This window comes from Lonchura striata, chromosome 2 (assembly GCF_046129695.1).
Source record: "Lonchura striata isolate bLonStr1 chromosome 2, bLonStr1.mat, whole genome shotgun sequence".
NCBI lineage: Eukaryota > Metazoa > Chordata > Aves > Passeriformes > Estrildidae > Lonchura > Lonchura striata.
Genome location: NC_134604.1, coordinates 97,987,146 through 98,002,545, shown reverse-complemented (window position 1 = coordinate 98,002,545; position 15,400 = coordinate 97,987,146). Strand labels below are relative to the sequence as shown.

The 15,400-nt window shown below is 39.8% G+C and overlaps 1 protein-coding gene across 1 annotated transcript in view; it reads left to right on the top strand.

Annotated features, from left to right (window-relative positions):
* Nucleotides 1-15,400, top strand: part of ARHGAP6 (Rho GTPase activating protein 6) — a 157,423-nt gene that overhangs the window by 86,525 nt on the left and 55,498 nt on the right. The window contains exon 2 of the mRNA XM_077781592.1: nt 12,656-12,815. Coding sequence (XP_077637718.1) covers nt 12,656-12,815 — 160 coding nt within the window. The remainder of the gene's footprint in view (nt 1-12,655; nt 12,816-15,400) is intronic.

Genomic DNA, 15,400 nt, shown 5'->3' with positions numbered 1-15,400 from the left:
CCTCTCAGCTCTGGGCAGTGGTGTGGAAAGAGGCTGGAAACAGAGGTGAGGAGCTGCATAATTTGAGGATTTGATGTCAGATCTAAGAGGCACTGAAAATGCTGAGGCATCTGCATTGATTTCCCTGTGCTTTCATAAGGCTCCAAAATTAGGACATCTGATGTCCGAGTTTGGTGCTACCAGGAACCAGGCTAATGGCCAAGATGTCAACCCAGGAGGGATTGTGCGTTTCGGAGCTGGGGCTCTCATACCCTGGCTGGTGGGCTCTCTTCAGCCTGCTGATTTAGACAAAGCATCTGGGTAGATATTTGGAGGGGAAAAAAAAAAATCCAGAAAGTTACGCTACATAATTCCCCTTGCCATTGCCGTGAACTCGAGCCCATGGTTCTGTGTGCAGTCTGATGAAGCGCTAGGTCTGCCAGCTGAGAAACAAACTTGTCACTCTGAAGAATGACTTGGTGAAAAGCCACACAGGGCGGAGCTGCCATCAGAATAATTGGTGATTCACTGTTTGTTTCTCACAAATTCCTACGCTCTCTGCCCACACACTATAGATGACAGCATTCTGTATGGGGACTGTGAACATGACAGACATTATTTATGAAGCAGCGCCTTTATCAAGGATTTTTTTTTTCCCTAGCAGACTGTGTAAAATGCTCAATCTCTGTGTTGCTGTTGCTGTCAAATTATGTTATAAATTTATCTGGCCTGCCTGAATAAGTTTTCAAAGGTGTTTTAAAAGGCTCTGTGTGAGAAGGTCAGGCAGAAGCTGCTGAGAGCTCCTTGCTGTGTTCTAAGGTGCCACAGCAGCCGTGTCCAGCACTCTTGGCTACTCCTGATACAGGAAAGTTGGGGCAGTTGCAGTTGATTTTGAGCTTGCACATCCCCAGGTTGAAGAATTTTTGGGAGGAGATCTGCCCCTTCCTCACAGCTCCTTATACTAGCTCAGCACATCTCTGGAATAAGAAGCAGGGAACCCAGTCACAACTTGTCTGTGTGACTGAGCTTTTCCTTGGGCCAGCCTCTCAGCTTGCTTCAAAGCAGAGAAAGGAAAATATAATTTTTCCTCTTTAAGATTCATGACGTCTGGCAGCAAAAGGTGTCCCGGGAGTCGCAGCTGCTCCAGCCAGGCTCACTCTCAGCTGCTTAGTACACAGCTGCAGGTCAACAATATTATTCTTAATTTATTTTATGATGCAGCATATCTGGATCTGTGTCTTTAATTCAAGCCTGAATATTTGATAAAATACTGAAGAACACTGAAGACAAAAGAGAGCTCAGTTAATGGGTAAGGAAACCCAATAATCTTGTATATCATAGGATAGAAGTAAGTGTGATGGAGAGCATGGTCTGAATGTAGTATTCACAGTGACGTCAGGTTTAATGTTTTTGGGCTTTGGATGGGTTTGAACCCTTTTGATTCAGTGGTGAAAAAAGCAGGTATTACCAAGCACTTACCAGGCTCTGGAAATCTATCAACAAATTGAGAGCCTTCAAATACTGTTTGTTTTCAGACCGGTTTCCTGACCATGCCTCTTTTCATAAAGACTGAGATTAATGAAACTACAGAATGAGAAGTGACATTAACGTTTGGAAACCAAACTGTGTAATTAGGCTGATTTGTATTTTAGTGGCTTCATCAGGTGGTTTGCTTTGGAGTCTGTGGTGACATGTTTATCCTTTTTTAAATGCTCTGTGCATGAAGGGCACGTAACCAGGCAGTTGTGAGAAAAATACGCTGAGGATAAAGGGGTTTTGAAAGTGGATGGCATGACAGCTGCTGCTGCATAGGTTCATTTTGGCAGATAACAGTTTCTGTATGCATCAGGTTTTATGGCCACGGCTATGTTACTGTTGCATTTAAAAATTAGAGTTAACTGCAAACAAGAAAGTAGAGACCCAGAGCTGTTCATCATCTGGCTCGGTCTGCAAGGAGCTTGTAACTCTAGCAATTGTTTCTGTTTTTCATAACAGTGGGAACTTTATGGCTATTTTCCCCCTTTTCTGTCTAAAGTAAATGTGCTGTTTTAAAACAAAGAAAGAAGTGGCAGAATGTCTGGTGGGCACAGTATGAACTTAGGGTTCTTCAGGTTGGAGGGGCAGTTTAGAAAATACACCTTTTTCCTGATAATTGATGTTGCAGCACAGTGTTTTTGTGTAGATCCATTTTACATTCCTTACTTTAGAAGTCACATTTTTAATAAGCCTCTATGTTAAAAGACAATGGTGAGCTTTAAGGTGCTTTTTAGTGATCTTTCCAGGTGCATACAAAGATCCATCAGTCTGGCCTATAGCTATATATCCATTCAGAGCTGTTTGTATAGTTCCAGTATAGCTGAAGTGTTTTCTTAAAAAATATTTAAGCTCTGTTTGGTATTAAACTTAATGGCAAATCAGCAGAGTCTTGTGTGCAAACAGTAAATTTTTTATATGCAATGCCAAAATAGTCCTGTGTAACCTAATGTAATATCCTGTGCTTTGCAAAAAGGGATCAATCATATTGTGCTTCATTGTATAGAAAGAAGAGGAAAAGTAATTGCATGGGTGAAAAGTATTCATAACACTAAGGAGTGAAAAACCACATCTTTGTACTCACAGTATTTTTCCTTGTAATTACAGTTTGTGTATTTTCTGAACTTTTCCATAGAGAATGTCTTTGCGGGGTCTTCAGGAAAGAGACAGAATCAGCAAAAGAGCTGCTGGTGTGGGTGGAATTTGATATCCCCAATCTTATAAAATCCCCAACAAACAAAGGAAGAAATGCAGTCCCAATAAACTGGAGTAGATTGGCAGAGCACTGTAACTCACTCACTGGTACAGACTTGTCCTGGGTTGCATGACATCAGTGTGTAGCACAGGGTGGTGTTTGCACACGTGAACACAGTGGGAGAGTGATTATGTAGCAAAAGAAGTGAAAACTCCTGTTCTATAAAAGCTAATTGCTTACTTGTTGCATATTTGAAATGCACTTGTCCCTGCCTTCCAGAACTCCTGTGTCGCTCACACTGCAGCACTGCTGTCTGGTGATAAAAACTCATGACTGAAAGAAAACTTCCTCAAATAAGAAAATGGCTCCTACAACCTTTTTTCAGTGTTTATCTCAGCCAGCTTATGAAAAAGAGAATGGACATGAGGCAACACACATGGCCACAGAACAGTCGGTGGGTGGTCACTGCTAGAGGTGTCCAAGTCAGCTCTGAGAGTAGCCATTCATGTAATGAGTTTGCAGATGGCTCTGGAGGCCACTGGCAAACTCTACTGAAGTTCAGCATAGCAGGGGGGAGATGTTGCAGTAGATGCCTGAGTAGGTCAATTGTCTGGGATGGGGTAAACCTGGATCCGTGGGCCAAGCCCAGCAACATGAGGTTCAATAAGACCAAGTGCTGGGTCCTGCACTTTGGCCACAACCCCAGTCTGAGGGAAGAGTGGCTGGAAAGCAGCTCAATGGAAAAGGACCTGAGGGTGGTGGTTGGCAGTGGCTGAACATGAGCCAGCAGTGCCAGGGGGCCAAGAAGACCAATGGTGTCCTGGCCTGTACCAGAAACAGTGTGGCCAGTAGGTCAAGGGAAGTGATTTTTCCCCTGTCCTGGGCACTGGTGAGGTCACACCCCACATCCTGTGTCTAGTTCTGGACCCCTCACCACGAGAAAGACACTGAGGTGCTGGAGTATGTCCCAGGGAGGGCAGTGGACCTGAGGAAGGGCCTGGAGCACAGATCCTGTCAGGAGTGGTTGAGAGAGGTGGCATTGTTTAGCCTGGAGAAAGAGGAAGGTCAAGGGGGATCTTACTGCTCTCTGTATCCAGCAGTAGGAGAGGACATACCCTCAAGTTGTACCTTGGCAGGTTCAGGTTGAACATTCTGAATAATTTCTTCATTGAAAGGGTTGTTAAACATTGAAATGTGCTGCCCAGGCAGAAGGTGGAGTCGCTGTCCCTGGAGTTATTCAAGAAAAGACAACGTGGCACACAGTGCTTGCGGTTTAGTTTGCATGATGGTGTCCTGACAAAGGTTGGACATGATGATCTCAGAGGTATTTTCCAACCTAAATGATTGTGTGAAAGTCTGGTTCAAACTCTAGTTCTAGGTCAGGTAGTAAAGACGTCTTCCCATGTCCTTTGTGTTTTAGCTGTGTAATGGAGGGCTGTCACTTTAATCACCAAATGTAAATATTTAGAAATGCCTTGCGTTTTGTACCTATCAAGTAAATCACTCCCAGCCTCACTCTCCCCCAAAAGAAGAAAATAATGCCCTAGAATTGTTTTCCAGACAGATCTGGTATTTAGGTAGTCGGATGACTGTTTTCCTGTGTGCAACAGACCTCATTTTTCTTTCTGTCAGTCGTACAAGTTTATAGAAAAGACTAGTATGAACCACTTGAAACAGTAAGAATAGAGTTCTGTACTGAATTAAAGACTATACTGTTGGTCAGATCTTAGTCTTGGAGCTATAGAATTCTTTGATTTTAACTTTTGTTACGAAATTCTGACAGTATCCATGTTAGATCATATAATCTGCATGAGTCTTAAAAGCTCAAAATCCAGGAAGTAAGATAAAGTACTCAAATACATATTTTTAGCTTTGTGTACAATACTTTGGCAGATACAATTTTTGCAGGCTTGGAAATTACAATGTGTACTCTTTCACATGCATTCTCTCTTTTAAATAGTAAGTAATTTCCTTTCTTCTAAAATGTTGCAATTTTTTCTTTTATATAGACCATAATACAAATAGATACCACTCCTAACTGTTCAAAGTATTGGCTGTGGTAACACTGATACCTCTAATTGGGTGCAGAAATTGTTAATTTTTGTGCTGAGCAAGCAGAGAGCCTCATTTGTATATCCTCAGGATATTTTGTACCACTTCAGGATCATATATCCAGATAGGACATATAATTATATTTTTTTCATTCAGTTTGTTTAAATACAGTTCACATATAGTTTCAGCCTTACTATTTTATTTGCTTAACATTTATCTCATTAGGCATAGGAGAAAGAGCACTATTTCAATAATCATAATCTCATTGGAAGCTTTACATTTAATAAGGACATAGCTTGAATAGATGGCACTCAGGGAATGAATGGATTACTGTAACCTGCAGTATTGAGCAAGAGTTGTCCTCAGGACAGAGTCCCCCTTTTCCATAACCCATGGCACAGGAAAACTTGGAGAGTCCATGCCAGTCTTCAGTGCATCATGGCTGTGGTTCTTCATTCACCTTCACAGGCAGCTGAACGCCGAGGGCTCTTGGGATCCTGTTTGTGTTGGTCATAGGAACAGGTGTGGGGTCTATTTAAGGCAGCTTTGCCACTAAAAATAATATTTGTGTGGCTATTGTATTGGATTTTGGTTCAGCTGCCATTAGCTTGCAGAGTTCTTGTTACTCCAAATGGAACAGTTTTAACACTTGGAAAATGTGCAAATGGAGCAAGTTTTAACACTTGGAAAAACCTAGCACCAGCCTCTCAAAATGTACAGTAAATGAACCAATAGAAGGAAAAATCATTCCCATATGAAGCTATGCTATCCCAAATCTTTTGTGTTGAGATTGATGAAACTTTTGTAGCTTACTACTGTGCTCTCAGATGGTTTAAATACTGCAGTTTTTCAGCTTGTTACTTCATGTAGTCATTGTTGTGACAGCACTGCTTTTACCCTTAACCTGCAGCAAAATTCAGAGTATTGCAATATGGCTTAGTTCTCTCTCATGCATGATAACACTCAAAAATCTATTTATGTGAAGACCAACAAAATTTCAATTGCAATTCTGAAGTTGGATCTGGGCTTTTTAAAGTGTTCTGTCTTTGTTTTGAAACAGCCAAAAAGGTATTTGGCCACTTCTGGTTTAATTGTGGTTCTTCCTGATAAATCCCTTAAGAAATATTGATATCTGCTGAAGTAAGAAATCAAAAAAATCCGACCACATATTTTGATGCATTTTAGGGGAACTTTCTGACTTTTGGAGGTTGGTTGAAAAAGTTCAGTATAGAGTCCATACATTAGGGATTAATATTTTGCTGGGCAATACCTTTGTACATCATTCAGGTTTATTAATGTCAGAAAAGGAATTAAATATATCTCCATTACACATCAGGTTTTTGTAAGAGAATGCTTTATAAATACTCTAAACATGAAATAGTATCCTGAGGCATTTAGAAAACTTGGAAAGGTTGATCCGGAAATATTTTCCCCTTTATTTCAACAATTTTAATACTGCTGTAAAAGCATGGTCATTGTTCTGCTCTCTGTTTATCCTTAGACTAAAGTTAGTTTTTACTCTGTTAAATGGAAATCACCACTGTAATTAATAGTCTGAAATGGGTATATTTACCTGGACACGTGTTCATGACTTCTTGCTAGCTGAAGTATTTCTGTGAATTCTGTTTCCCCTGAGTGGAATACAGCTTTCCATTGTTCCCACAGGGGTTGCCTTGCAGTACTGATCCTGAATACATGGAATTCCAGCCTTGGGAATGAGACAGGATTTCAGGAAGTGTCTGTCTTTGGCAATGCAGTGGTTATATTAATTGCCATTAAGTAGTTTTGATATCTTAACCAGTATTTTGTAAGATGTGATCTTTCTGACAAAACTGCACATAAATACAATATAGCATGAGATAAGGTAACTTTAGTGCTAGGCTTCAAACTAACACACAATCATCTGGACTGTACTTACTCTATTCCTAGTGGTGACATTATATTAATAATCTTGCCACTGACGTCAAGGGGAACAGGATGTCACCCTAGATAACAACCTTAGTGAAGTCAGTCTTTTTTAATGAAGATTAATTGTTGGGGCCCCATACTTTGTACATCCATGTTTAGACCTCTTCCTCTGAAGGCGTTGATGTCACACAGCAAGTTTTGTGCTTCTTTGTATAGTGTAGAGGTGGCATTTAATTTATCTGAAAGAATTCTTTTGCAGTAGTAGCAGATACTTGGGAGCATCTGTGTGATCTGAGAGCATCCTAGGTTGCAGTAGTTTGCAATGCCTGCTGGAAATCAGTGTGCTGCCTGTAACGCACTGAGCTGTGGATGCTATGGAAGAGCATCTGAAACGAGGGTGGCAGAGAGAGTCAGGTTATAGCACACTTGAACCATCTACTGCTTTTTAACTCTTCATTAATTTTTAGGTGGTTATCTAGGATGGCACTAGTAAAGGAGTTTCCATGCAGTTCTTAACTGCATGTAATGCTTAAAGGGCTACTTAAATTAGTTTTCCCCATTCTCCTTCATTCTCATCCTGTCCAGGAGCAGTATTCTGTATGTTGATTCAATAGCACAGAGTATGTAGCTGTACTGAAGCAGCTGACTTTTACTTCAGAACTGGTTTTGGTTCTTACTAACGGCAACACCAGGGAAATGAAGAGGGATTACCTGTACCAACAGCCAAATTGTGAGAGTTTATGCCTGAGGAGTCTGGAAATAATTGTAGAGAGAGTTGAAATAAATGACCAAGGGAAGCAAAAGGTTGCAAAGTGGCAGTGATAGATGGTTTCAGAAAGCTTAAAGAAGTAATTAAACAGAAGTAAGACACTCTAATACTATATTTGCCAAATATTTGCAATACAATCTTTTTGTGCAAAACCACTGAGTTCTTTGATAGTGGACGCCCATCTAAATACAATCACATAGCTAAAAGTTGCTAGGATAGAAAAAAGTAGGCATAATTGGTTTTGATCTTAGTGGTTTCAAATGGATTTGAGCAAAAGACTAATGAAAAGTAGATAGCTAATCTGATAATGGTGTTCACCTAAATGAATACAGACCAAAGTCATTAACAATAGCAATAAGGTATGAGACAAAAATTACACACTCCATCTTGCATTAAATTATTTTTTATAAAACTGTGATGTGTGAGGGTTCTTATTTCCCAGCCTTATTTCCCATCTACATAACTCACTAAGGCTTGAAACTCCACAGAAATTAAGATTGATCACTGCCTATAGATCTGCATCTACATTCAGCATTCAATGCAGTTGTCAGCCAGTTTCTGTAAAAAGAAGAATGAGGCTTTTCTAAAAGACATCTGCAAGATTTTCTGTTAGAGGCTCAGGAGAAAGAGGCACACAAGAATAGCTTAGACATGTCTGAGGGTTCTGGAGGTCAAGGTGACCCCAAGATGTAAAATGTCTTTTTCTCCCAGCCCACACAGCCAAAGAAGTCTTGAATGCGTAGGGTTGGCTTCTCAAGGTTGTTTATTTTCTCTTATCTGTAGCATGCTTTCTCAAGGAGCTGCGGTCTGCTTAGCAGGTCAGTCTGTGACAGATTCCAACCCCCTTGGGTGGTGTTACCATTTTATACTCAAAACTACGTGTACTATGTTTACAATAACATGCCAATACCTATCATTTATGTTGGACAGTATTTCTCTACCTTAAACCAACAGAAAAAGCCCACCATCACAGCAAGACATGGAGGGCAAGAAGAGGAAGAAGAAGGTCAGGAATGCCCAAATCCCTCCATCTTGTTCCCTTGAACCCCTTATTTTAAAACCCTAAATTTCTTTTTCACCCTGTGTTAATTCAACGACCATACTACTAAAACCCGTTTGGCTTGTAATTCCTTATACAAAGTTGGCAGCCTTTTTCATGGGCTAAAATCAAAGCCACGGATGTTTTTGACTTTGTGCCAATGTCTCTGAGCCCCCTGCCAGGGTCTTGAGACAGCCAGGTTAGCCAGAGGGATGTCCTGGATTCCCACAGACACACTTAAAATTAATTTAAGTGCATGGTGTTACTTAAGTCAGGATGTACCACTCAACGTTTACTTTGGAGTTACCAAACACCAACCTATTAGAAAAAATGCTTGAAAGAATATCAGAAAAGCTGCAGTCTGCATCTTATTAAAAATGTGCTTATGATTGTGCTTATGACTGTGGACAAGAAGTACAGGGAAGATGGACAGATTCAGATTTTTCAGAGAAAAAAGGTGCAGTTTTCCAGTAATCTTCTTTGCTGAGTCATCTGCTCTAATATTTAAGGTACCTGGTAAGTGAACTGATCAGTTGAGTGGAGGAAAGATGTTAGATATTAATGGGCATGCCAGAGAGAAAATGTAACTGAAGTTGTGGACCTGAGAGGAAAAATAAGTGACTGGTTGGTGGGGAAAAACAGAGAAAGCTTTTAGTCTAGACTATGGTTTCATAAAATTCTTTGATAAAGGCAGCTGTGCAGTTAGCAGTTGATGTCCTGTCAGGGTGATCACTTTATCTCAGAACAGTATTTCTGTTTACACTCTTCTGTTTGTGTGTTGCCTTTTTCTTCTTGGTGATAGAGTCATTTGCAGAGCATATTCAGTCCTTGAATAACAGAGAGCAACCTGTGTACTACGTCTGAATGCATATGGGCGTGAATTTCAAATAGAAACGTCATTCCGACTTGTTGCTTAAAGATCTTCTGCTCCTTTTAAGCTAACAGCTAGGTCAGGCTGATGTTGAATTAGGCTGGTTAAGTGTTGCCTCTCATATGGAGAGAGAAACAGAAAATATTCTTCATATCTGTGCTGCCCTGTCCTCCTTTGGTTACCCCACAGAGTGCTGAATAGCTTTAGGCAGATGTAATTACACCAGCACCCATTCTTCAAGGGAGCTTGACGTTTCTGGACTGCTCCCAAGCCTGGATGATTTTGCAATAATTTACAGGCTGTTTGTATAACTGTGCAGTGCTTTGGGAGGATCATGAGGCCTTTAATTTACCTTGTGTTTTGTAAAGCATAGGAGTATTTGAATAGATTAAATTCTCAAATACTGTGTTTTGACTCATAGAAGACAGTGATATATAAGTGAAATATATTTGCAAAATGAAACAGAATTTTTCAAGGAAACATATTTGGAGCCTTTAAAGATTAGGAGATTTCATTGGCCCTATCTACCACATAATTTTCCAAAAATATTTTAGTTTATTAGTCATGTGTTCCATTAGCATAATAAAAACCTATGTTAATGTGACCTAGCAGAGATTTTTTATCAAACCCATCAAGCGTGTAAAAGGAATGTCTTCTTTAGTGCACAGCAATTGGGCAAAATGATTTGCACGCTGTGGTGGCATTGCAAGGTGCAAATGTTAAAAATGACTGTTTTTAGCTAAATAGTGAGCATGAGGAACTTATTGGGGCCTTGGCAAACTGGCAGAATAAAAACCTTTATTCATTTATTGTAATTGTATTGTAATTGGTTTTTCATTTCATTATAATTTATAAATTATTTTTCATAATTCTATTTCATTCTTGAAAAAGAGGAATAATTTGTGTATTCATGCAGAATTCAGTTAAGAAACTTTTGCCTAATTTGTGGTAATTCTTAAAAGTGCCATGCTGCACTTGGTTTTTGTGGTCTGCGGGAAACAGGACATGTATTCTCTTACCAAAACATTTTCTTAGGGGTGTAATTTTTGCTTCCCATTCCTGTTTTAATATTAAGGGTTAGGATTTAAAATATTTATGGTAGATATATCAGTGATATTTTTGTTCATGAAAATGCTCATGATGGAGAAATAACTAAGATAAAATGCCCCTAAACTCCACCATAAAAACCTATATTTCTCTATCTGTACCATCTTGACTGTAGAATACATATGTTATATGTTCATGAGGACTGAATGGCATACTTCTGTGCTTGTAAAGTTTTTTTTGCATTATCAGGGTTGGAAAGGAATTAGTTTTGTTGTACACATTGTCTGGTTTTGGATGCTGTTCTTGATCACTTTTATCTATAAATGACAACAGCTTTAAAAAAAATGTAAATGTTTACTTGCAGTTTTTCAAATAAGATTTATGTGACTCCTGCTGGTTTGGTTTTGCTTGAGTTGAGCTACAAAGCTTGACTTGTAACACTGTGCAAACCTTTAGTCTGAGGTTACTAAATCTGGTTAGTCAACAGTAAGGCACCAGAAGAGCAAGAACAGCTGAAGAGGCAAAAAAATGAAGTAACAAATTACAGTGGTCAACTACTGGGACAGCACAGAAGTTTTGCATATGTGGCCCATGTGCATATAAACACTATAAAGACATTGATCATAGAAAATGCATTAAGATATTGAAGTCCAGTTGTTGACATTAAGGTAATCTTATTAGTAATCTTAGGTAATAATGTGATTGCCTAATGACTTACAAAAACTACTCTGGCAAAAAAGAAGAAAAAATCCTTTGCTGAACTCAAACATATTTCATGAATCACAACAAAAGAGTGTTGTATTCTTTTGTTTTGTAATTTGACTCTGTAGTTCCATTAATCTGTATTGCTAAATGGTGCTGCACATTTGTTTTATCTCATACCTCTATATGAATACACTCACACAATCATAGGTGTGCATATATGTTTAAATACAAATGTATGTACAGGTTGTATGTGTGTATATAAATATACATGCACATATATGGGCAAAGTATATGGAAATGTGCACAAAGATGTTTACATGCAAAGGATACGTAACTGCTAAGTAAAGTAAAATTTTACTGGTTTCTATATTAAGGAGTTTCAGCCAATAATTTTTAAAGTCAGTGGACATCCTTTGACTGCAGATGGATGTGCAGAACAGATGAATCATAAGTCTACAGTGGAAAAAAAATAGCATGCAGTAAAGGTACGGATGTTGAAATTTAAACTGAAAATGAGAGTGAAGTTTATTAATTGTAAGTCTCCTGTGCTGTGATAAAAGACAGATTGGTGGGTTTTTTACTGCCCAGCTGATGTGCATCAGTTTTTTCATTATCAACAGCTGCATCAGATTGTACTTACTGACAAGATTGATGTTTATTTTTTAACATGGTTAGAATGAAAAACAAATTCTTTCTCTCCCTGTACTGATCTGTACTCTTTGAGATGAATTCTGGAAGTCTTACTTTAAGTTAATTGTCAGGCTTTAAGCTTGTCTTTGTGCTCACTTTTCTCTTTGAGTGATGATTGCTTCTCTGGACCAAGCTGAATACTAGGAGAATAGTTTTTTGTGTAGGTTCTCACAGGTGGAATATGCAACAGCTAAAGCTTTCAGATTGCTCTCCAAGCATAATTGGTACCTACAGAGATGTAGCATATCTCATGCTGTCTTCCTCTATAAATGTTAACAAATAGGTTGTTATTGCAGCTGTTCAAAAACATGGAATATCTTGTCCTTTAGTCAATCACATTCTAAACTCAGTCATAAGGAGGAGATGAGAAAAGGGGCTCTGCCAGTGGTGGTGTTGGAAAAGGGGCTCTGCCAGTGCACTCTCCAAGTCTGCTGGAGTTGGATTAGCAATATGTGGGAGACCTTGGAGGTCTGCTGCTCTGACCAATGGTGCAGGAAGAGAATTAAGTAACATCAAATACTGGACAAAGAAAAAAAACTGGGAAAAGCAGACAAGGGTGCCTTCCCCCCCCCCCCCCCCCTTCCCTGCTTTGTGCTTTTTGTTACTGGAATCCTAGTGTTTTTGCAACAATACTTGATTAAATGGCTTCAGACAGAATTGACTTCTTGTTTTGCATGTCTGTATTCCTTTTACGGAATGCTGCTGTAGGGAAAATAAAGATATTTGAAAGGTTAGAGATGTCCAAGAAGATGGCCTTTTGGTGAGAAGAACCTGTGTTGTTTTTTCTAGCAGTAGAAGAGATGGTTCTGTTTATTAAAGTGTGCATACCATATGATGCTTCATATTTTTCCATTTGATTTCCTGCAGGGTGATTTCACTTGGAACAGCATGTCAGGGCGCAGTGTTCGGCTGAAGTCAGTTCCCGTTCAAAGCCTCTCGGAGCTGGAGCGTGCTCGGCTGCAGGAAGTGGCTTTTTATCAGTTGCAGCAGGACTGTGACCTGGGCTGTCAGATTACTATCCCCAAAGGTAAGGGCTTGATAAGCTGTCTCTGTTTAGATTGTTAAGCCACTGATTTCATATCACAGCAGCAAACACTGGGTTTTTCTTATTCCACAGATACTGCCTTCTATTTCAGTTTTGCTTAACCACAGTCATTATGTAAAAACGATGAATAAAGTTGTTTGTCTTCTGTGTCCAATTTGGGCCACCTGGGAGTGGGATTGTCTGTTCAAGGGCAGATGTCTACAGGGTAGATAATCTAAATCAGACCCATTCATGCCAGGATGTCTTAATACTCAATTGGGAGAAAAATGCTTTTCTTACTTTTCCGGATATCCAGAATTAAATTACTATGTAGGTCAGGTAGATCTTACCATAGAAGTGCTTTTTTTCACTCTGTATAACATTGTCTGTGAAGGAAGCCAAATGTCACTAATTCACATAGACAGTGAAGATATTTATGTCAAATAATATGAGTCTTACCCAAGTTTTCCTAAAGAAAATGGTGCTTAATTCCTAGAAAAGAAGTTAATTTTCAGCATAAAACATCAAACTCCTAGGAAACAGGAGATGAAATGAAAAGGAGAAGCTCAGCTATCAGAACCCTGATGCAGGATACGTGCATGTGGTAGACCCGTACTTAGGTTACCATGGAAGAGATCTAAACCTCACTAATGAGAAAGTTTCTGTTGTTTCCTGTAGGCTGTGGATCAAACATAGCAGAGATAGCTGTTGTGCAGTCATCTGCAAGTCTGGCTCTCCTGTTGTTTCTTTGCAGTTGTATACTTACATAAGGAATAACAAGGGATCGCTGAATTCTCACCTTTGATCAGAGTGACTGTGTAGTAGCATATACACAGTGATGCCACAGGAGCAATTTTTTAATGAGTCTAAGTTAAGCAGAAAAAAAGTTGTCCAGCATGTGAAAATAATGACATAGAAAAGAACAAATGTGAAAGAGACAGGCTTTTGTATTCATCAGCTTTTTAGGATCCGCAGAAAACTCCTGCCAAAACCAACAAAGTCCAACTTCATGCATACAGGAAGGCATCAGTTTGTAGTGAGATGTATTTAATACATTTCTTCAAGCCTCACCAGCTTCCCTGGTCTCTAAAAAAACAGTTTGATCAACAGGAAGACAATTTAATAGGATATTCATAGGAGGAACTGGAACATTAAGGGCATTCCAATACTTTCTGACAGTCTGAACTGCCAATGGCTGTTCCTGAGGGAGATGAAAATACACATATGGAGGTCCCACATATGTGGATGGATGTGTGTATATCATCCAAGACAATCAAGTATATACATTGATAGAATAGCTTAGTTTGGAAGGGACCTTAAAGGTCATCTAGTCCAACCCACTGCAATAAGCAGGGACATCTTCAACTAAATGAGGTTGCTCAGAGTCCCATCCAACCTGGCCTTGAATGTTTTCAGAAGTTGGGTATCTACCACCTATCTGGGCAACCTGTTACAGTGTCACCTTCACTGTAAAATATCTTTTTTACACCTACTCTAAATCTATCCTCTTTTTTACTAAAACCATTACCCCTTTTCCTGTTGCAATAAACCCTACTAAAAAGACTGTTCTTGTCTTTCTTTTAATCCCCCTTTCATTACTAAAAGGCTGTGCTAAGATTTCTCCAGTCTTCTTTCTGCGAGCTGAACAACCCCAAATCTGTCAGCCTGTCTTTGTAGGAGAGATGCTCCAGCCCTCTGATGATTTTTGTGGCCCTCCTCTAGACCTGCTCTAATAGGTCCATATCCTTCCTGTGCTGAGTACCACAAAACTGTGTGCAGCACTCCAGGTGGGTCTCACCAGAGTGGAGCAGAGGGGCAGAATCCCCTCCCTCACCCTGTTGGCCACGCTGCTTTGGATGCAATGCAGGACGTGTTTGATTTTCTGGGCTGCAGGGGCACATTGCTGGCTCATGTCCAGCCTCTCATCCACCAGCACCCCCAGCTCCTTCTGGGCAGGGCTGCTCTGAATCCGTTCAGCTCTAGCCTTTGTGGATGCCGGGAACTGTCCGGGTCCAGGTGTGGGACCTCACGAGGTTTCCTTGGGCCCAGTTCTCAAACTTGTCCAGGTCCCTCTGGATGTGTCCCATCCCCCAGGTCTGGCAACCATACCACTCAGTTTGCTGTTGTTGATAGATTTTCTGAGGAGGTACTCAGTGTCTCTGTCTGTGTCACTGATGGAGATACCACGCTGTGGTGGCACCAAAATGGACCACTGAGGAACACCACTTGTCACCAGTCTCCATCTGGACATTGAGCCATGTTCAGAAACTTTGAGCTTTAGAGAGTGAGTATTGCTTTCGTGTTCTGCTTGCTGTTTCCTGCAGGGACTGCCATGAAAGGCCAAGTATTTGGGGTGTCTTTCAGGTTTGAATTACACACAAGAGCTATTTTTATTTTCACAGCATGTATACACATGGGTAAATATGAAACATGAAATTAGTTTTAGATATATTGAGTCTGAAAAGTGCAATTGTAAGCATAGAAACTAAGCAAGAATATAAATTTTTGTTAAACATTTAAAAATGAAAGGCATTTGAAAAAGTCAGGAACTCCAGGCTACTGTTTCATCTTTACTGCTGGCTCCATCA